This window comes from Amia ocellicauda, chromosome 20 (genome assembly GCF_036373705.1).
Source record: "Amia ocellicauda isolate fAmiCal2 chromosome 20, fAmiCal2.hap1, whole genome shotgun sequence".
Lineage (NCBI taxonomy): Eukaryota > Metazoa > Chordata > Actinopteri > Amiiformes > Amiidae > Amia > Amia ocellicauda.
This window is the reverse complement of record NC_089869.1, coordinates 5,309,863-5,332,789: the sequence shown is the minus strand read 5'-3', so window position 1 is coordinate 5,332,789 and position 22,927 is coordinate 5,309,863. Positions and strand designations below refer to the sequence as shown.

General features: G+C 39.0%; 1 protein-coding gene across 1 annotated transcript in view; it reads left to right on the top strand.

The window, feature by feature from the left end:
• neurl1aa (neuralized E3 ubiquitin protein ligase 1Aa) overlaps nucleotides 1–22,927 on the top strand; it is a 46,706-nt gene that overhangs the window by 5,512 nt on the left and 18,267 nt on the right. Inside the window, exons 2-3 of the mRNA XM_066693167.1 lie at nucleotides 3,579–3,820; nucleotides 5,762–6,083. Of these exons, the coding sequence (XP_066549264.1) occupies nucleotides 3,579–3,820; nucleotides 5,762–6,083 (564 nt within the window). The remainder of the gene's footprint in view (nucleotides 1–3,578; nucleotides 3,821–5,761; nucleotides 6,084–22,927) is intronic.

The window sequence follows — 22,927 nt, the reverse complement described above, 5'->3', positions numbered from 1 at the left end:
TATAATAGTTTCAGACCTGGCCTTTTAAATTGGAAACCCTGATTATGAACACTGGCAAAGTCTGACAGCAGAAACAAATGTATCTGAACAAGCCAGCTGTGAAGGAATTAAAAAGCTCCTCAGGTTTCTAAACCAATAAGAGACGCACGTGAGACAGTAGGTCCATCTAATGAAGCGCTGCTCTCTAGGCTGGCTTCAGTATGTGTGCAACTGTTCCTCTGCATTAGTCAATAGAAATTCACCAGGAAAACTGCAGACTCCACTGCTGTACTTGGCATTAATCTTGCATAAGCAAGTTTTTACCAAGTCCGGCTTTAGTATTTCAAGTCTGAAGTCAGTATTTGTTTTATAGAATTACAGTAGCACACGTTTATTTTTGACCTTTACTACCATTAGCCACGCCTCTCCGGGAGACGGCTGGACAGTCAGAACACTTTCAAGCGATTGACAGACATCTTTATGTTCTGTGGGTGACTGGGGAAGGTTGCAGGGACTTGCCGGGAAATCACTAAGCCTGTATGTGGCAACTCCTTGTACAGAGTTGCAATGCATGTTAGGCAGGGCTGGGAGAGTAGCATTATATCCATGTGATTCATCTGGGAAACACTGCTGGAGGTGCGAGACCCGTGGGCCTGGCTGTGTACTTGGCTTTAACCTATGAGAGGGCACAAATTGTGCATACAAATCATGCTTGTGGCTGTGAGCCCGAGTGTCTCACACATGAGTGCTTTCAAAAGTTTGTGTGACACCCACAACATATTGCGAGAGAGGCTTAGGGACAAGACCCACAAGTGAACATCAGCCTCTCACTCCTGCCAGCTTCTAAAGGCACAGCGGCCTGTGTGTGGAGCGTGGCGCAGGGACCAGGCCCGCTCCCCCGGCCTGTGCGTGTGCCTCCGCCGCTGAGCCCTGCACGGTAGCAAGCTGAAGCTGTGCAGTCATAAATGAAATATCAAGCTGGCTCAGAGCCTTGAGGAGCTGATGCAGGGTGGGATCAGTTTAATGAGGGAAAGGACTCCCGGAGTAAGAACAATAAAAAAGACGATCTGCTTAGAGTACACTTCAGTAGGTTTTAAGACATATTTATTGTTCAGAGATTTTATTGTACTGTAGTGTAAGTACAACCCTACTGAAGATATTTTAGGCATGATATTGAATTCCCTATATTCTGTTTCTTTGAGTCTTAAACCACTTATATCGTTATTAAAATCCACCACTGGATTCTATTTTTAGATACATTCTGATAGTGTTATCCTAAGCTGTTCCAAAGTGAATTAATATTGAGGAATTCAATGGAAAAGAAAGCAGTAGGAAGGAATAGAAGTCCAAAGCAAGTATTACTCAATAAAATATGCAAATAAGTGGAGACATACATAAAATTGACATACAGTATCATACTGGTTTAGAGTGGAGGCTGAGAATTGAAGAAAGGGAGAATATGCAGAGGTTATGTATTTTAGAAAAACATATCAAAGTGGTGAAAACTGTATAAAATAGCAGTCAAAAGTGACATTTAAGGATTTATGACTACAATGTAGGACTGTGGAACAGTTACATGTTTTTTAAGCTGATTAAGTGATACTCTTATGGTAGAGGCTGCATGACATTCTTAGACTAATTAACAACTGTAAATCTTTAAGAAAGACCGTCAGAATGGCATTCATATTGTATTTCTCACATTCTTATTAGTAATATGGGGGAAAAATGTTAGCGTGAACACATGACAAAACTTTTGCGATATTGAATGTTTTTGCATTTCATAACTCAGAAATAAAGACATAGTGGACAGCACTGACTTGTTGGGTAGTAAGGTCTCTCTCCCCATATTGGCTATTCCTTAATATAGTGGGTGGATATTTAATTATTGTACATTTACATGTGTATTTGTAATGAGGGTTAGACAGCCAGCTCCTGATGAACATAAGCAAACATGGAAATTAAGGGAATAACAATGTATGGCCTTTTCAAGAAACACTTTGACTCATGAAGACTCAATTAGCTATGCTGGTACAAAAGCATTTAATTGAATCCTGCAAAATACATTATAGCATTAAGGACAGTGTGTGGAAATAATATATTTATGGACTGGATTTAGGCAACACTGAAGATATGTAGGTGGGTAATGGGAATCCATTCATGTATTCAGTAATTGAGTAGGTGCAGACGGAGGTTTAAAAAAAAAAAAAAAAAAAAAAAAAAAATGACGACATCTTGTTTCACCACCTGTGAAGAATTCTGTGAGGAACACAATGACAAATTGGTCAATTCCAGCATTCATCTCTTTACATCCTAAACATTGCTCTTTATTTTTCTAAATCGTTATACAAATCAGAGTACAAATAATAATGCAAAGCAAACTGACTTAATGCTTTCTACTTACACATTTATGTTTTTCTTTATCTATACAAAACAAAAAGACTTGATAGGAACTGGGAGTTCTGGGAGTGTTATAAGGAAATTAAGTATTTAACAGTGTTATGTTTTGTTTTATTTAAGAAAGCTATTAGGCTTAGCACAATGGTTAACATTTTGCAGTAGACAGTTAGTTCACAAACATCTTGGGTGAAGTTATTGTAGAATTTGCCAGGAACAGTACATAATTCCTCACTGAATTTCAGCCAGAACATATTGTATTGTACATCTGTAGATTGAACATTAACTATACAATCTGGTGGTTTAAGACTTGCCCTGAAATGCTACCATGTCCGTCTATCCTCCTTGTACAAAAGTCTGAATGTGACATTGTGTGCCTTCAGTGTTACTTTACCCAGGACCTTATACTCCGTATTTTATACACATTCATGTGCAGATGAAGGCTGAATGAACTTACTGGCAGATAAAAAAGAAGGGTGTTTGAGATGACCAAATGAGACAATTACCTCATGTTGTTCCGTACAGCTGCAAAAATGTGTACAAGCACCAAGAAATGCGTTTTAAAACATCTCTTTGGGGATATATAATTTCCACCGGGGAAAAGGAAGAAGCAAATGATTATTTTCTCCCTTGAAGAAAAATGGCCAGGGGCACACTGTAGTCTGTTATTTTAGTTTACACTTGATTCATACTCAAGATCAGATCCAAAAGCACAAATACAAGCATATTCAACTTTCCAAACTCCAGAGGGTCGTAAAGCAAGAGCATGCAGACATGACTCATCGGCGCTTGGATTAAGTAAATTGGACCTAGGCGCTTGATCACTCGGCTTGATTTATTGTAAAGGCCGACACTTTCGAAAACGTGATAAACATCTGTAACATGAGTCCAATTGGAAGAAATCTTGTAACACAAGATCATTTAAACAGATTTTTTTAGCACATTTTCATAGCTCAGGGTAGGCAAGAACTACTGTGGCTCAAGCTAACCCTGAAACACAAGAGCTTGTCAGAAATAAAGAACAGTCTGAATTACTATTAAGTTACATCTGTTTTATGCCCCCCTTCCAAGACAAGGTATACCTTCTCCTGATTAAATGAAGGTAGAAAACAAATTAAAAAAAAAGAACTGAAATACATGAAGTTCTGTTACACTATGTGAGGCTCAAGACCACTGTGCTGACCCATGTGTTCCCTTCTTTCTAGATTCTCTCGGTGGTCCGTTCCCTGCCACCTCTCATCGATGTCATCACAAGCCCAAGCGCTGCCTCCCCATCCAGCCATGTGGGGGGTTCCCGGTCAGCCCCCTGCTCTTCCACCCCAATGCCAAGGGCTCCCAGATTGTCATGGACCTGGCCCAAAAGGCTGTCAAGAGGCAGGCCAGCTTCTGCAATGCCATAACCTTCAGCAACCGGCCTGTGGTGCTTTACGAGCAGGTCAGACTCAAGGTACGTGCTGTGAGGTTTAACTCCACTGCAATCCCCTAAAGAGATTTGTTTGTAAATCCCCACTGTCTGTCTGACTGCCCGGTGTCAGGCGTGCTATACTATACCTGTTGCTGTTTGTGCCATGGGGGCTTAGAAAGTTTCCACTCCAGAAATAAATCAAGTCACTCAGTGTCAAGACAGTGAAAAGCCAGTAGTCAGCACTGTCAAGTGAGGTGTAAGGACATCATGATGGAGGCATCAGGTCAGATTTGTGGCTTTATGCTTTTAATTAATTAAAGGGGATCCAGCGCAGTTGCTAAAATGATTGGTGTGTCTTCCAATATTAGTAGGCGTTTATAAGTAAAGTATGTGTTTTTTTTTTTTCCATTCGATACTTTTAATAACTTTTAAAACTTAAAATTATTATAAATTCCCCAAAGGAGAGTTCTTCAGTGTTTCCGGATAGCAGATAAGAAAACAGCTGTCTTCCCTGCAGCTTGGGTTATAATTACATTCAGTAGTAGTGTGAGCATATGGGTAAAGGGACACTTTTTGACAGGACAGTATTTTAAAGGAAAGACATTAACGTTTTAATTGGGCATTATTTACACTGTTTCCAAATTAAGTCCCATTACACAGCAATAAATACATGTAATAAAGGGTCCTAACACATTTGTATTAGTCTTTATTTGTCTGCCATTATTTATACAATACAATTTGCTGTTTATCTCTCATTAATTATGAAATTATGAAACGCTAAAAGTAATATTAATAATTATGCCTGGTCTACAGCACGCATAATGGATGTAACTTCACTTTATTTTGTAGTTTAGTTCACATCAACCATATTGTATATTACTGTATTTTGTACTTTACTGTACTATGTCAATCTGTTTAGAAGTGTTTTCTGTGACTGCTCTAAATTGCCCTGGGGAAGGGTGTCTGCTAAATAAACTAATAAAGCCAAAATCTCCCCTGATCAAATCAGCAACATTGCTCAGCACTTTGTGCAGTGACAGTGAACAGCTTATCAATGTTGCCTCTTGGCTGAGCTCAGAAATTAAGCACCAAATCTAATCTCAGAATGTATGGCCTGTAACACCATTAATGTCTTCCCATAATATTATTATTATTAACGTTTAAATAAAGGGAAACATTCAAATGCCTACTGTTCTACACGTCTGTCAAAAATGTAGGTATATCAAGTCTATCTGAACTTAAACATAACAATTGATTACGTTCAGTTCTTAAGGTACACAATTGGTATCCAATGCCCATTGTCTCAAGCTTCCTAAAAGGACTGGTGGCTTATGACTGCTCAATCATTGTCATCTCATACATTCCACCTTGCTTAACAAAACACTTTTAAACTGGTTAAGAAATAAATGGGTTGTTGTTGCTCATCATGGGCAGAAGATGGGACACCTATGCATGTAGTTTCCTAAAGGAAGATCTTTGTTGGCGAAAAACGCGAAGTACAGACTGGCAGTGAAAACACGTTTTTATTTAATTAAACCGACAAATCAGTTGAACCTGGTTCTATTGCATGAATGAACTGAGGATTGATTTTGAGTAGAAGAAAATAAATAAAAACAGATTTTCACGGATACTGTACATTGCATCCTATTGAAAAATCAGTGAATTGGTGAAAATTCTACCAAAGCACTGTTTCATGTTTGTAAGCAGATGGTGACTTAAAGGGCCTACAAAGACTGTCCCTCCAGGACCAGGGTTGCCAACCACTGCTCTAAATGAACAGGAAGTAGCTACCAAATCTGTTTTGTTTGTGTGTGCTCTGTTTTTTGCTTGGTGTTTTTAAACATGTTGGTTTTCTCCCTGTCATTTTACTCTGGCATGGTGTTTTAGATTGGTTGTCAGTATTATGCAACATAGTTCTGGATTCACTTCAGCTGTTCTCAACCAGTGGTGGGCTACAGGGTGTGTCCATGTTCTTCTCCCCAGATCACAAAGAAGCAGTGCTGCTGGAGTGGGGCTCTACGGCTTGGCTTCACTGCCAAGGACCCGTCCCGGATTAACCCCGACAGCCTGCCCAAGTACGCCTGCCCTGACCTGGTGTCCCAGAGCGGCTTCTGGGCCAAGGCTCTGCCCGAGGAGTTTGCCAATGAGGGCAACATCATCGCCTTCTGGGTAGACAAGAAGGGCCGCGTCTTCTACCGAGTCAATGATTCCAGCCCCATGCTTTTCTTCAGCGGAGTGCGAACCACTGAACCTCTCTGGGCCCTCATTGATGTCTATGGACTAACCAGAGGGGTACAGCTGCTTGGTAAGTACATGATAAATCAGAGCAAAAGATTAAATACATAAATACACTTTTTCCTCTCTTGTGAGTCAATATACTGTATTTGAACAGTCAAACAGAAACTAACATACGCCTGTCATTTCTTATAATCGGCCATGCCTCTTCCTTGCACAAAGGACGAAAGCCGGGTTGTGTTATTTGTGTGCTTGCTGGTGGGAGGCTCCAAAACGTGTTTAATGCCGTGCTATTTTTCCAGGAAGTGGTCTCCTACCATAGTTCAGAATAGACTCTTTGTGGACAGCGTAGTGTGAATGCCACACTCAGTTCCTTGTAACCCTTCTCCTAAATTCAGTTCAAATGCATTCTCTGAATTACCTCTGTCCCAGGTCGGTGTTTGCTTTTGGCAAAATAACTTGTTTTAATTAGATTCAAAAATACTGGAGAGCAACAGCCAAAAACATTTTGAATCCTGTAATACTTTCAGATTAACACTTGTATATATTGCTTAGCTAGAAGAGAGTATGTAATATTGTCATGGCTTACAAGACAATATCTCAATTAAAATATATATATATCTCATCACCATCAGTCTATATTGATCCACTGCTGGATGAAGGCCTCCCTAAGATGCTTCCACTTGCTTTGACATATAGTTTCTCTTTTCCCACACTGTACTGTGTTATTTATTCTTCTATTACACAGTTATCTCAGAAAGCATATTGATTTTTTTTTTTTAAAACAGATGACAATCTCTGTGTGCTAAATAAAAGGCCCGCGGTAGACAAAAGAAACCACAATAGTATATGATCAGGGGCTTTTTAAAAAACAATCATCCATTCTGAAGACTAAACTAACCTGTTTGAAGGCTGTTGCCATATGCAATAGAGCAGAAAGGAGAAACCGTTGTTTTGCTGTAAACAGTGTTTCTGAGTGAAGCACTAAGTACTATTGTGGTGGCAGAAGACAGCTAGAATTAGAATATTGTGTTACATTTAGAACCTGATATTAGCGATACTATTGTCCATGAGGAGCCACTTGGTGCAGCAGACAGAGGATATTAATGTTAGAGGAACAGGGCTGAGGATACTAGGCTATTTAACTGACAGGACTTTGGCGTGGCAGGAGTTAAGATGGGTAACAGAGTGAAGCTTGGCTGTGTGTGTCAGGAACCTGCACCGCTGAAGAGCTTAACACACTCGGCTCTTCCCAGCACTTGCAATGACCTGAAATAATTGTGTTATCTTTTGGAAGGTCCTTGTTTAACTGGGCAAAAAATTGAAACGGTGCACTGAAGCATCCACTCCTTAAGAGTGCTTCACTTAGAAAGCAGCTTCTCGGCTCTGGCTTCTGATTACGTTAGTTGTAAACAGCAACATTAAAATAGACATGTTAGTTTTAGACCTGATCCAATAGGTTACTGACTAGGAAACATAGGAGACATACACCTACACACACAGAAAAATAAATAATACACCATAAACTATTGTTGAGTAAAGGAGCAGATAGCTGTGACAGGTTTTCCATATTCATTTGCAAATAGTGTGACTGACATAAGTCTGGGTATGAAAGGCATCATGGCAGCAATTAATAGTGTGTTAGTTAGTAACTAATGTACAGTTGTAATCATTTGAAAACATTTTATACGCTTCTTTAGTTTAATAATTATTGCTCATTCAACTCTACCGATTTATTAATTATGTTTTTTCATAGTTGGTTAAACTCTGATTTTGCCTGGAGAAAACTGTAAAGTGACTGCAACTTTATAGAAACCAATGGTGTGGCAGTCAAAAGATGACACTTTTCAGGGGACAACATATAGTGCAAGCCATTGTTTTGTAGTTGCTGCCTTCTATTCAACCCCAGTCTCCTCGTTGTTTAACCCAATCTGGCTTATTTGATGCAAAACCAAACCAGTCAAGCAAAACACTGAATAGAGAAAGCAGAAGTCATTTTCTGCACCCTGACCCGTGAATTATCAGGTCAGAATCATGTATATACTTTGGAGAAACATCAGTTATGAATTGGATTCGTTTCTCAGAATGGTTCCTTAGTTACTGAGTTACTTAGTATGTCTCTGTTCATGACCGCACTCCATCAAGGCAGGTGCTTGTTATGCAGACGACCTCCCAGAGAGATCGGAATGAATGGACTCACCTATCCAGATCGGCATATCTCCAGTCATAAGAGAGGGAATCAATTTACAGGTGGAAACCAGACCCATACTAAACAATGAGGAGCCCCCTTCTGTTTCTACAGGGGACTCTGTCATTTGTTTGGTTTGTGGCAGTGTGTCTGCGAGTCTGGGTGGTGCGATTTGTTCTAATAATAATGGCTTCAAAAATGGCTCAGGAATTTTTAGCCAAGAATCCCAGTACTCTCTAGGGAATTCATGTTGTCATCCCTCTTGGTAAAAATAGGCCAGAGTCACATGTTCTATAGATAACTCCATTTAACCTAATTTCAGAATGTGCCAATGGACTGCGACGTCTCTCCCGTATCATGGAGGGATGTTCCGTGTGCAATGCTGGGGCGCGCCAAGTCTCACTATTTAAAGTTCACTGGCCCCACAGGCACAGGCTGAAGTGGTGACATACTCTGCAAGGCTTTAGTTCCTCGACAGACTGGTCGAGAAACAATGACAGAAAACGTCGAGCCTAAAATTGTACTTATTGTGCTTGGGGCAACACCCAAGCATGTTTGAATTTAAGTAGGCATTACAAATATCAACAGAATCTAATAAACAACTCCTATGTTGGTCATGCACTCTGAAAATGTTCTGATACTAGGTCACAGAGGAGAGACCAGAATGGAAATGTACTGTACTCTTTGCCCATACAGTACAGGACACTTACTGGAGGTTACACACAGCAGATATTTAAAAGTCATGTAGGCTCAGGTTAAAACAATACCTCAGCGATTTTAAAGACTAATTTCTGTAGCTTGTTCCCACCTATGCTGAAGTGATTTTTCCCAAGAGTCCTACTGACTGTAGGGGTTACTAACACACAACCACGTGAATATGAGAGGGCACAGTGAATAAATCAACTTGAATGTAATGTATTACTCATATACACACACACACACACACGCATACCTACACAAACTCATATAGCCATTCATATATATGGTGATATAATTTTGCTCTTACCAGACGGAAATGTTATGGTTTATACATAACTTGTGGTTTTGCTACTGTAGTTGTAGATTGTGTCAATTAAAGTCAGTTGAACCATTTTTAAAATTATTTTGGATAATTCATTATTCTAACTTTAATGTGCACCATTTTCATCTGTTGAATCATTCAGAGGACTGTATTCTCTTGTACAGGAACACATGTCCTTGTTAATGAATCATACTTTGCAAAAAAATCGGTTAAACTGCAGATTGTTCTGTAAAAGGATGTGTATGGCTTACAGGTAGTAGAAGAGAAAAACTGGCAGAACCGTGAACTGTGCCATCAATCTGCTTTTCTTATTTGTCAAGACAGTAATAATGCTGTGTTATCACAAACTAGTTGTATTTAATCTTTCTTTAATTGTACATGCACAGGTACAGTGCTCAATGGCTTCTCCTCAGTAGCCAATGCACAAAGCCATCTTGGACACAAATGCAACAACACATTTTACGATTGGTTGATTTGCAGGGCTTGGGAGCATAATCATTCAAGTCGACAATGTATGTCACAGCCATAGAGCTGGTCTGATGACTGGCTGAGATTTGCAATAACTGAAATTTCTCCGATCAAGTCAGAACTTGTTCAGATGATCAGGGCTTCTTGGTCAGTTTCCTTTGGTTAATATTTATTTAGAATGTAAAGACAATTAAAATATGAAATTCAGTAGCTTTATCTTGGTAGTAGCTATCAAATAAGTCATTTAAACAAAACAAATTACTACATCTGTCTGCTACTGTAACATTTCACAAAGCAAATATATGTATATTATATGAATATTATATTACCATCAACCCAATTTTCATGAACTGCTATTGACTGTGTACATTTATCTATAGCTGCATTAATGTTAAAAAGAGGGTTCTGAGAAACAGATACAAAATAGGAAACCAAATAAATCCAATGTGAATGTGTTACATGGATTTTAACACAGACCATGTACAGCCCTGATTGAATTAATGGAACTTCATGTGATCGCACAGCAATTGTTTCCTTTTCTGTATTCTGTATAGTTAAACAAAAATAAATGCCTCAGACGCCATATTCAAACTACGTCTGAAAATGACATCTATATATATCTATACATATATACACACACACTAAACCAGGTTGCATCTTCAGTACATACAAAAAAAGCACTATAGCAAAAAGGAGTTGGGAATCTGTAAAGTGGTTAAATATAGGCTATGGATAGAAAATCTCAGAAAGAAATCACAAAGCTTGTGACGGGGATGTTTAATTTCCCTTAATGAATCAGTGATTCTTTCCAATCACAGCTGTCTATTTATAATCACTCTTCAGATGCTTTATTTCATATCAGATACAGTATGGCTGTATAAGGTAAACCTAAAGGGGAAAAAAAGGTCATGTTTTTACCGCCACTACAATGTTAGCAAACATGTTTGTTTGTATACATTGAATATGAGATGTAAAGCTATGTCAATACAATTATCAAGGTATTATTTAAGGTGAATGTAGATAGGTGGATATTTCTCATTTGTGATGTCAGTTTAATGCCATTAAGATACAATCGCTTCAGTCATTCCTGCATTGTGGATGTGAAAGATGTGTGTGAACCTACAGGAATACAATGGTTCCTGTTGGGGAATAACCTTATTGCCCTGTCACAGATAACGGGTGCAGGGATCCAGATACTGTTGGATGCATCAGAAGTACATATTTCTGAGCTTTAATCATGTTATATCATGCAACTGTTTTGCCTACGTTTGCTTTCATTCTAATCGGAGCCAGCGCAGACCAGTTTGCTTGAGCTCGCCCCGTTAAACCGCCCTTGCTCCCCCAACCCACACCTGACAAACATCTCACATGCACAAAACCTCCAGCGCAACCTTCACTTCCTATTCTGATCAAGGCTGCTATCTGTCCGACTCCATAAGGGTTCCTGTGGGTGCCTGCCTGGTAACAGTTGCCTGCATTACCTTCCACATTTGCTTAATTTATTCTGGGATGTTGTGCACATGTCACGGCAGGTTAGCTCTGCCGTACTGGTTAGGGCAATCCCTCTGGAAAGCTGTCTGTTTGTGGACTCTGTGAAGAAATCTCAAATGCACTGGTTTGTGCACTAGATGACAAAAATAAACATTTATGGTTATAGCCACTGTTCTGCCATAAGGAATTACATTCTGGTCCCTTGTTGGCTGACTCATTATGGTTCTCTATATGGAGTTGTAGAGGAGGTCAAGGGTAGGAACCAGTAAGGAGCATATTAAGCAATAACCTAATGCACTGTTGAAGGAAAATCAGCAAGGGGGGACTGTGTTCACCGCCTGCCGACAAAACTGACAGCACACGCTGAAGTGGCTGATCCTGTGAATAACAGGCACCAGATAGTCAAAGGTCATGACCTGCTTTAAAGTTACTCTTTATATAACCATCTCTCTCTCATTTGTTATTTACACAGGCATAATCTGAGGTTCTCTTGATTCTCCCATGTCATTCCTTATTGGTATTTTTTATTGGCTCTCCCAACTGAAATAAGATTGCACTGTTTCTGTAAGTTAATGCAGTGGGATACAGTATTAGAGGGCTTAATAGAGCAGCCACATTAGTCCAGTGCGTAACAGGGATGGTATCTAGGCTGCCTGTGTCAGTCTCTTCTCACGCAGACAGCTGTCACAGAATAGTTCACATGCTGTTGAGCAGAGGAGTTACTTGAGGGACTTCTCTGTTCATTTTAATATATATATATATATATATATATATATATATATATATATATAATACTATAATGGTCCTGACCCAGAGGAATCAGGACAGACATTTCAATATATTGGCCATTTTTCCAAGGAGAGATGCCATACATAAATACTGTATACATAGATGTTCCTTTTACACATCTCTACGTGGTCCATAATTATTTGGATGATTTCATAATGTTCAAGAAGGCATAAAGTCGATGGACTAAAAATACAGGCCTAGTGGGAAACCATATATTCAGCACATGTGGAATGAAACAACAATCATGTTCAAAGCTAAAAACACAACTCAGTCAGTCAATGTGTGCGCGCCATCGCTGTTACACTACAAAAAACACACATTGCAGTTGGATTTGTTCTTATATTTTGCTATTGAACATTTTTTTTAAATTAATCTGGGCAAAATGCAACTGTCCTCAGGGCCTCAAAGCCAGCAATGCAACTGTGCAGTTTGATAAACAATTGTTGCATCACTAGCTGCTTTCTGTCACATATAATATCACATATGCCAAATCTGTGCAGCTTTAGCTTTTTCTGCAGTTAAGCTTGTAATTTAGTGGAGAACAACCAGTACAATGTTTCAATGCGCAGCTAAAAAGATTAAAAATAACCCATCCAAATAAATATCAGTACATTTTCTGGGGTCCAGAATGCCTGTACTCATCACTTTTTTTTTTTTTTTTTTTAAATGAGTAACTTGCTTTTCATTCTTCATAGCCTATTTTGTTTATTTATAAGAATATCACCAGTGATTGTGGAATGTATTTTCTTATAGGTGTGATGGTTTTGTTACATAAAAAACAGGCACAACTTTTCGTGCGAATGTTATAGCCGTGCCAAGTGTGATGGATGAGGGTAGCAGAGAGCGGAGGTTTTGTTTAGATCTGTTTGAGAGAGCTGCAGAAGGATCGCTTCATCACTGACAACATGTCCGTTTGGCTGTGGGGCTGTCAATTAGAAGCTCATAAAAGTGTCAATTTAGTCAAAAAACGGGAAATGTGAAACACGCCAGCACGAATAAAAAACACATGTGCTCAATCAGACACATGCCTTATGGTTTGTTGATGCCAGGCTGAGAAATATGATCGAGGCCTTAATGAACTGCACACTACGGTACAGTACTGACTCACTGTACTGAGATCCAGAGAGTCATTTCACATCATGTTTTGAGCAATTTCAACATGGTGACCTGCTACTCGGGTCCACTACACACAAGGTTCAACACAAGCATGACCTGCCGTTTCCTCACGTGGCATGTGCTTTAGAAAGTGAAGTATGGGATCTGTCAGAGAGGATTACAGGTTGTCTGGTCCTCTCACCCAGTTATATGGCCTCTTGGCTTGAATAGTCTACACATATTCGCACACCAGGTGCTTGCCTACAAGCCACATTAATGGATTGTGCATTTGCAGCCATTATATCAGATCACTGAGAATTGCACATCACCTCCTAGAACTCATCCTGTGGTAAATTGGTTCCCATCTTATTCAGGGCTATAAAGGCTTTGTTTGCAGATGCATAGTTTCATTCCAAGTGGAGAATGACAATTGTGTATGGATTATCTGTACCCTAAAATGGCAGTGACTTCATGAACAGAGATATACAAGTTGCTTCCAAAGGAATGAATGGCATGACCAGCAAAAGCCTTCTCCTGCAGAGCAGCTTACCAGCTCGGAGATCTCTGGGTGAAAAGCAGGTAAAATGCAGGCTGAATTTGGAGCTGTGAATATTTGCTAAGAACTGCAAGGATGGGAGTCAGCTAAGGGATCCTGGTTCTGCAATCAAACCAGCCACACGGACACTGGCTGCCTGTCCTTAAGTCCTCACTTTGACAGCAATGGATGTTTTCCTTCCACAGCTGGCAGTACACCTCCACCGTTTTGCATTTTTGAACAATACAGAAACCAGTTTAACGATGCATGTCTCTGAAAAAGTGCTTGTGTGTGTGGATATCAGAAACTGCAGGCTTGTGCGGGGGGTCATGGTGGTATGTCAGTATGAGTCAATTTCTTTTAAATGTCATAATAAAAACTGAGTTTGAATATAAATAAGAAACAATGTAAGGTTATATAGAATTCTAGCTTTCCATTTAGACGCGTTATTTCTGCAGACAACATTATAAATGGGAGAGGCAGACGTACTTCTGATTTGATTCACTTTATGATGAGACAGCCAGACAGGAGCTCTTGTTCAATTACTTCCTCAGCATCTATTAACGATCAATTTAATATCATTCATGCCATCCAAAGAGGATTGTACTCACTTTGTAGAATCCTAATGAATGCTATGTGATGCTGTTAAATACAGCATTTTAGGTTACTGATTGCTTTCACATTGGCCAGACCTTCGCCACGACCAATTTTAAACCAAGCTTTAAGAAGTAAAACGTGGCAAGAAGGAGAGAGACGGCAAGTTCTGAAGCTCACATAGCGTTGAATACATTTTATCATACGCAATGATACTCTTGCAGGATGTCAAGGGTATGAACTTGAATAATGTATAGATTGCTGACTGTATGCACTTTTTGTATGGTGGGATTATTATTTTTAATACGATTTCCAAAGTAGTACAGAACAGGGACATAATAAAATTAGTCTAATGAATAAGTATATAGATTATCAGATGGAATTAAGGTATATAAATAGTAGGTGTTTGAGGAGATCTACTTTCTTGTGCATTGGGAAATCGCCACGTCTGTTTCAGTTTTATACAATGTGAACATATGTAACAATTTATTCTGTAGTAATCACCCCAGATTTGCTGACTTCTGGCAGCTCATGTGAATGATTCAAAGTCTTCTGGACCATTAGGTGCATTTCTTCAGAACATTTATGTTATTCTAAAAAAAAAAAAAAAGACACTTCTCTTATTCCTGCAATTAGGTTTGATTGATGATGGTATTTGATGGGCCTGAAGGGTCTGACTTTGTGAAAGCAAACAATTTCAACTTAATACTACTAATTAAAGTATTGATGCTTAGCACTGTAACTTCCAAAAACAATAAACTGGAAGGAAGAACAGTTATAGTCATGTGCCAAAGCATATGTGAAAATTGAATATTCAACTAGAAAGACATGCTTACTGTAGCAACAGCAGGAACTGACCTAAGCGTCTCCACATTATAAATGTTTGGCTAATATACGGACCTGGGATTTGGACTAAGATTGTATGGTTTTACAGATAACCCAGTCATGGCTGTATTCAATTGATATTGCCTAGATCGAGGGCTTGGTGGACAAACTCATTAAAGTAATAGGCCTACATTTCATTTTTTGTAATTTGATTTGGCTATTTAACTTAATTATACCTGTTATGACCTGTAATGTATCCTAATAGCTAATGAATAAATGTACCCAAACACTGTCAGTTCACTGCTCCTTCTATAATAGCCGTTAAAATCCAAGTTAAAAATAATCAAAACATTAAAAAGGCAAATAAAATAAATAGACCACGAGAAACTTATTAGACAATAATATGAATTAAAAGCCATTGAAATATTGTAAGGGGTGTTATATTTAAATATATTGTAGAGCTTTAAAGATATGTATTTACACTTAAGTTGACATTTCTGAAGATGCTCTTTCCATTTTTGGGTTTTAAAAGCTTGTCAGATAGCAAATAGTTTTATTTCAGCACTGTGACATTTGCTTGGATAATATGTGATCTCTTTAAATCTTTCTAAGGCCATGCTGGGAGAGTGCCTTAGGAGCATTTACTGTTTTTCTGTTATTATAACCTAAGGGACCCGAAAAGGAGATGGACTCTTTCCGAGCTCATTTATCTTGGTTACATCTGTTCTGTTTGGCATAATTATATTGCTGAGTAATACATCTTTATCTGAAAGATGTATAAATGCACATTCATTAACATTCATCATACATGGAGGGAATTATGTTTTATTTTTTTAAAAGGACTTGAAAATACAGCTGTTCATGCTATGGCTTGTGGACATTTCGCTCCAAGGGGCAGTAATTCAAGCAGACAATAATCCTTAGTACATCTTGCTTTTATAAACAAGTTAAATATGCATTAAATAGATTACAATACTTATTCATAGCTAGTAATATAAGTATGGGATAGATAGATATGTATGATAGATAATATAGCGTTGTTTAAAATATATATATATATATATATATATATATATATATATATATATATATATATATATATATATATATATATTTACAAGCAGTTGGCAACATTGCTGTATATTTGTCAAAGATTTATTACAGCTGACCCCAACATGCTTAACTGATTAGCAAAACGGTCTGTGTGTAGCAATTCACATCTCTCATGATTGCAGCATTTTGCCGATATCTTACAGAAACACAATTAAATAATAATTTAAATCATTAAACCTCCTGTCAGCCAGGAGTCAAGAGAGCTCCGATTTGTACTTTCTTAATTTAGGCACTCAGAAAAATAAAATAAAATAAAATAAAATAAATGCTTTCAGATGGTGGAAATATGCACGATCGATCGAAAGCACAGGGAGTTTCACTGGGGTTTCTCCTCAAGATTGCCTTGACCACAAACAAGACACTTATAATTGACAAAATGTGTTTGTGATCAGAGGGAATCATAGGGGAGCTTTTTACATTGCCACAAAGGTTGGCTAACCATCCTCATTTTTCATTGGTAGACATAATAATGAATTACTCAGATGCAGGAAATAGGAATATGAGGGAAGCTTGGTAAGAGCCAGGACTTACCCCAACATTTAAAGTGATTGTAAATGTAGGCCTAATGAACACACTGCCCGACATCCAGACATATTTAGAATTTGTGTTTCCAAATGTGTATGGATTTTTGTTAAACGTTGCAGGATAAAACTGCAACTGATAAAACACAAGAGTGTATGCATGCATGCAGTGTTTACCATTTTGAACTTCATCAAGGAGGAAGGAAAGATTACAAATGCACTGTGTTGCTAATGGCATGTGAACAATTAAGCCGCCAGTGTGCTGCACTGAGGGAGCCGTGCAGGGGCACACTGGACAGCTGTGCGCCCATTCTGCTTCACTACCACGAAGAGCTCATTACAGATTGTTCAGAAACGTGTGCCTCGGTTTCTTCACACTGGATTTTCAGGCATATCAAATACCAAACCGATCAGAAGTGTTACATTTATACAAAGAATACTGACACTACAATTGGGGGAATTGAGAAGATGCAGTTGACCCTCTCCCTCCCGGATGGTTTCCATCTCATGAAAGCCATAGAAGGTACATGATGTGCTCATGATGTAAGATGTGAATCTGAGGTGGTAGCAAGACCAAAATGCTCACTGTAAGGATTAACAGCCTGGTTTGGTAGAGAGAGAGAAAGTTTACACCATTTCCTACACCAGCTATTTTGTATTCTGTCATTTAACTGCATTCATAAATGTGTTGGGCACTGGTTGACTGTCTTTCCAACAAAATATTACAGAAAATGATTTGAAAGCAAGTGTAAGGGAAGGAAAGTGAGTTTCTGTAATAAAACAATTCTTTTTTAAGACCTGTGCAACAGGTGAATCAGTTCCACCCTCTCTCACTTGTGGTCCTGTTTCAGTCCTGTTCATCCTAAACTTAAGTCTAAGAGCTTAATACATTAGGAATGAGTGGTCAAGCAATATGAATTTCTCATTTGTGAACTTTTACCCTTTTGCCATTCCTTCAGACGCACAATCACACATCCATGGTATCTTTTAGCTCAAGTGTCAGGCTGAAGAGTGTAAATGTATGGGTGCTTATGAAACAGCAATTAAAATACTCATACCAATTTAAATCTGTTACAGGCGTGCATTACTTAAATGAAGTGCAAGACGCAAGAGGAGTGTACAGATTATTGACGTAAGCGGAGATGCACACTTGAAAACAATCATTACAAAGTTGGTAACCAGCAAAATGAATCAAGCCATAAAACAAAAATATATTATACATATAATTTGAAATACTTCATTCAAATATGAATAATGGCACACAACGGCCTCGGCAGCCAACAAAATAGTCCACTTCCTACCTTAATAGTTGAAAATTAAGTACATCCTGCTATGCTTTGTCGTCAGTTCTCCAGGTTTTCTTCCCATTGGAAATGGGTTCCTTTTGATGTGATGGTAGAAACTTGGTGCGCTTTACTTTTGGAGTGTTTACCAAACGGGACCTTTTGTAGAGGCGGCTCTGGGGAAACATCTCTAAACAATATCATTCAAAGCCTTGGTGCGTTTTGCTGAAGTAGAAAACTTAATGCTAGGCCATTTGAAGTAGAAAAAATACCTTACAGTGTTTGATAGGTGCTGCATGCTTGTGACAACACTACATTGGACACGTGCACAGTGGCCTACATGCCGTTATTTTGGTCACACAGAACTGCGGCGCTGTCATGTGATTGATGAACTAGTTGACAGTGCACATGCGTGGTGCCTAAACAGGCGTTTCCACACGCAGCTCTCCAGCCAGCTCAAGAGTGTGCACGTCATGGGGCTGATGAGCACCTGTAACACACCGACTTGGAGACACACGGGACGCATGCGCAAAGCAAGATTAACCCCAGACACCGTTCGCACAGAGTGTAGTGCTGTCATCATAAAATGAAAGGAGCTCCTAGTTATTTGAGGAGAAAAAGTGGGAAGAAAACATACTTATATGACATGAGAGTAAGAGAAATTATAATGATAAGATAAAGATAAAGATGAGAATAATATAATGCAAATTCAATTGATATTATGTAGGCTACACTCTCGTCATTTGAATTGCTTCTGGCCAAGAGCTGCTTACCTATGACCGCTCGCCACTTTATATATATTTATTGTGTTTTTTTTATTGTTGATTTCTAATACTGTACCAAAACAGTCAGTCCACTTGTTTTACTGCAACTTGATCTGCATTATATAGAGCCTGCGTAACCGTTTGAGTAGTGGTGTATTTGCTTAGTCAGATTCCTTTGCATTCTGCTTACACCCTCCTTCTGTGGCATTGACGTGCTGCACATCCAGCAGCTTCTAACTTTGCAGCTGTTTCTTTCACTCGATAGGTTTATAAAAAGTCCATCTAACCTGCCACCAGTAATCTGATAATTGATTCATTTATTACAAAAAAGTGGCTTCTTATGTTCTGCATTCTAATGCAAATAATCAGCCTATTGGCCACACTGTGGATGAGCAGCTGATGAGAAGGGAGATGGCAGCCTTAATCTAAGTACCTTACGATTAAGTAATTAATGCCTAATACCTGCCTAAGGCTAGGAGGTGCTGACTGTACAAATGCATCACCAGCTGTTGGTGTTACTGGATTTGATCGGACTGCTCTAAAGCTGTCATGGAGCTCTTTTTCTCTTGACGCTGTGACTGTGCCAAGCACACACCTCTGCAGCAAACACAAGAGCCCTGTTCTTCAACAAACTTCCACATTAACTCAATTTCCTCTTCGTGAGCCCGATTTTCTTGGCTGGCCACAGTGACTGTCTTTTGGTAAAGGAAGCCCAGGTTGAGACTGGCCCATGTGTTGCCTCTCTCTCTCACATGCTTCCCTCTAAAATCTTACCATAAAAAGGCGACTGGCAGGGGGCCAGTGAATGCAAGGCTGCACCTGATGTGCCCCACAGACAGGTCCCTTCACTTGGCTGCTGCCAGAATTTTCCACAAACACTTCACGGCCCCCAATCTTGTCTGCACGGCCACCCCTATAAAGCTCGCAGATGTGCATCTCCCAATACCCCCTCCTCACTACAAATGAACTCTAAGCTGAGCCCTGCAAGCTTGGGGGACTTAATGTAAATCCCCCTCACTCAAGAGGGATGACCTTGTGGAGGTCAGTTGCCACTCAGCAAACATAACATTAAATAATAATGCTCATATTTATTTATTTTACCGTAAATCATGCAGTGTTTTTTATACTAGTATTGTATCTTTTTAAAAGTCTGAGTGATATGACCCACAAATGATTTTTGCTCAGCACTATTTAAATTACAACTATGATCAGGCAGCTTTGACAATTATAGATTCCGTAGGTGTAGATGTTTCCAAATTAAGGTGAGGACCCTGGTTGTCTTTTGAATGTTAAATGAATCGTCCAAGAGCAATGAAGAGAAGTTGGAAGTGTATGTCCTTGCATTCTGTTCAGACTGTAAGCTGAACTCTAAGCACCCATTTTCTTTAAATATTAAGCATAGAGTTTCAACTAATTTGCAAAGCAGGCAGAATATTTGAATATGAAAAATTTTAGTTAATCTTTAAAAATTCAGAAATCTACACAAAGCACCTTTAGTTCCTTTTCAAATGCATTTGATCCAACATGACTGGATTTGGGGTTTCTGTCTCCTGACATTGAAAATTATTCGATTTTGCCTTTCTGAAAGGGGACAGTTCATATGCACCAAGTCTACAAGCATGCAACTCAAAAACGCTTAATCCTGCAAGCCCAAGTTCAGCAGGCAGTCAGTAATTAGAGTACAGCAGCTGGCATCACTATTCATGCCAGCTTTTCAAAATCAGTCATGGCACCAAGGCATTGGCAACACTGAGGCTGCCCCCCCACTACCACCTGGTCTGCCAAAAACACCAAACTATATTCATTGCCTGTCACTGATCTAGAAAAAGTCTGCTTGTAAATGTTATATCTGACTTCAGTTTGCAAAGTGAATAAAATAGAAACGTTTATTTACTGCTGCCAGTCATAGTTACGAAAAAACAGATTGGCAATATCAGAGGTGTAAACAATCTGATTGCAAAAAAAAGTGAATTCAAAGGCAAAATTCAATTAAGTAAATGTAACTACGACACCGAAATGTTGGGTTAAACGCGTCATAAAAAAATGGTTTCAGGCTAAGCTTACAAATCCTGTTGATCCTTATGTACAGGATATGAATGATGATAATGTAGCAGGCTTACAAACCTCTCATTTGTCATCTAGTTTGATGGGGGTGCCCCACCTGTATCAGTAGAGAGATGAACTGGATGTGGGATTGCTACCAAACTCAATTCTATACTTGTCCTAGGGCTAGTATAAGAAAACCAGATGTCAGATGGTGAATGAGTATTTCTACCCTCCTCAGATTTTGCTTTTTAAATGTCAAAGCAGTTATGAAAGTAATATTTCAATAGTGTTATTTTCAGATGAAGTAAAGAAGACAGACAAAAACCAAAGCACTTGAGAAGTTTGTGACCTCTCTATCTTAGTCTTCGCCTAAACCGTGCACCAGGCTTGAGTTATGTAACGTTTTATATAAGAAATCAAATACTTTGGTTCAGAGTTTCTACTGCATAAGGCGTAATACAATGGAACCCTATATTTAGTGTGAAATATATATAGAACATGAAAAAGGCCTGCTACATCAGTCCTTATTTGATTCCAATATGCCTGCATCAAAGTTATGCCTGGAATCAAACCAAATGTAATTGGGAGTGAACACAATGTGCAATTCACAAAAGAGAACCCATTTAAGCAATAACTATAGCTGTAATAGTAGTAAAGCACAGGTTATTATATAAAATGTCCATTAATGTGTCAGAAAATCATGTCTGTTTCAGTGCTACTTCAAAGATGTGTAGATATCTTTTTAATTTTCATCTTTTGTTTCCTTTGCTATCCTTATGCTCTTCTCACACTGTACCCTCTCCAGGGGAAACTATTTTATGTTGTTAAGCTTGTAAATGACAGTGTACAAATATTTTCCTTTAACAAACAAAGTCAGTGTCTGGAGTCAGGAATCAGCAGTTTGTTTATTACAAAGGCCTTTGCAGAGCCGGGGCGCACACAGAGGGCAGTCATCTGGTATGGTTCCCTAACTGAATTTAGACCATCATTCGACAATCATTTCAGCTCAGATTTTGGTGAACAACAACTCCATATAAGGAAACGTGTGCGCAAAGTGAGATTTGTTTTGTAGTCTGAGGATTGATTATCGGGTCAAAAAGGATCGTAAGTAAATTGGGCAAAAGTCGAGGTTGATATCTTATTCTTTTAGATTTGTCTGCAGCTGTGTGTGTGCCTGTGCGTTTTTTTTTTTAATAAATCAAAAACTGTTTACCAGTTCAAGAATGTAGGAGTGTACACAGTTTTCAGTTGATTGAAAAAGTAATGCAGCTTGCTTTTATTGTGGTGGCTGTATTCCCTCCGAGAAGGACAAAGTGGTAGAAAAAAGCACAGGAGTTCAAGAATTTAATTGAAGGATTTTTACAAATACAATGGGAACAATATGAAGGAAAACTGCAATTACCTAGTTTGGGAATGTAATGTTCTCACTTCATTCCCAGTTTTCCTGTGCTGTGGAATTTTTCTGTGGGAAAACATGACACAGAGTCAAATTTCAGGTTTAATAAGCATCAGTAAGGGTCACTTTACTATCATTGCTTAGTTATTTTATTCCCCACCAACCTATTTAGATCTTAATGATATTTAACACTGTTTTGTGTTGAGGGGGATACATTAGCTTGCATGGCTCTAATGTAAAGTAAATATAGCATCAGCACAAGGAATTTCTCTTTTACAATGCCCAGACACCACATTCACTGCACATTGCACTGACATCACGGACAGAATGACATCAACGCTGAGCACCAGCAGTGCGAACTCGGCAGCGGAAGGTATATTAAGCAGGTGGCTTTGATTTAAAAGGCCTAGAAGAGAGTCTACAGTACAGTCTTATAGACAAATCTGCGCTGGGATGTTGGCAGGAAGTGATACCACTAATAGGAGCTCAGAGCTTCTTGGCTGAATACATGCCATCGTGCCGTTTCACAGCTTAAGATCCTACAACAGCTTGCAGGACTGCAGACACAGCAGCCTGTCTGTTCATGGCCTTTCCCATAGCGTTTATCGCCAAAGTTCACATTCGCAATCAAAGTTCATGCGAGACTTTCCCCCAAGCTGGGCTACCTCAACAAATGCAGCTTCAGTGACCCAGCATAAGTTTCTAGGCTAATCAAACACCATTGGGCCTATTGCTCAGGGGAGCAGGAAGTAGGCAAATTGATTACTTTATGTCATTGCCATGAC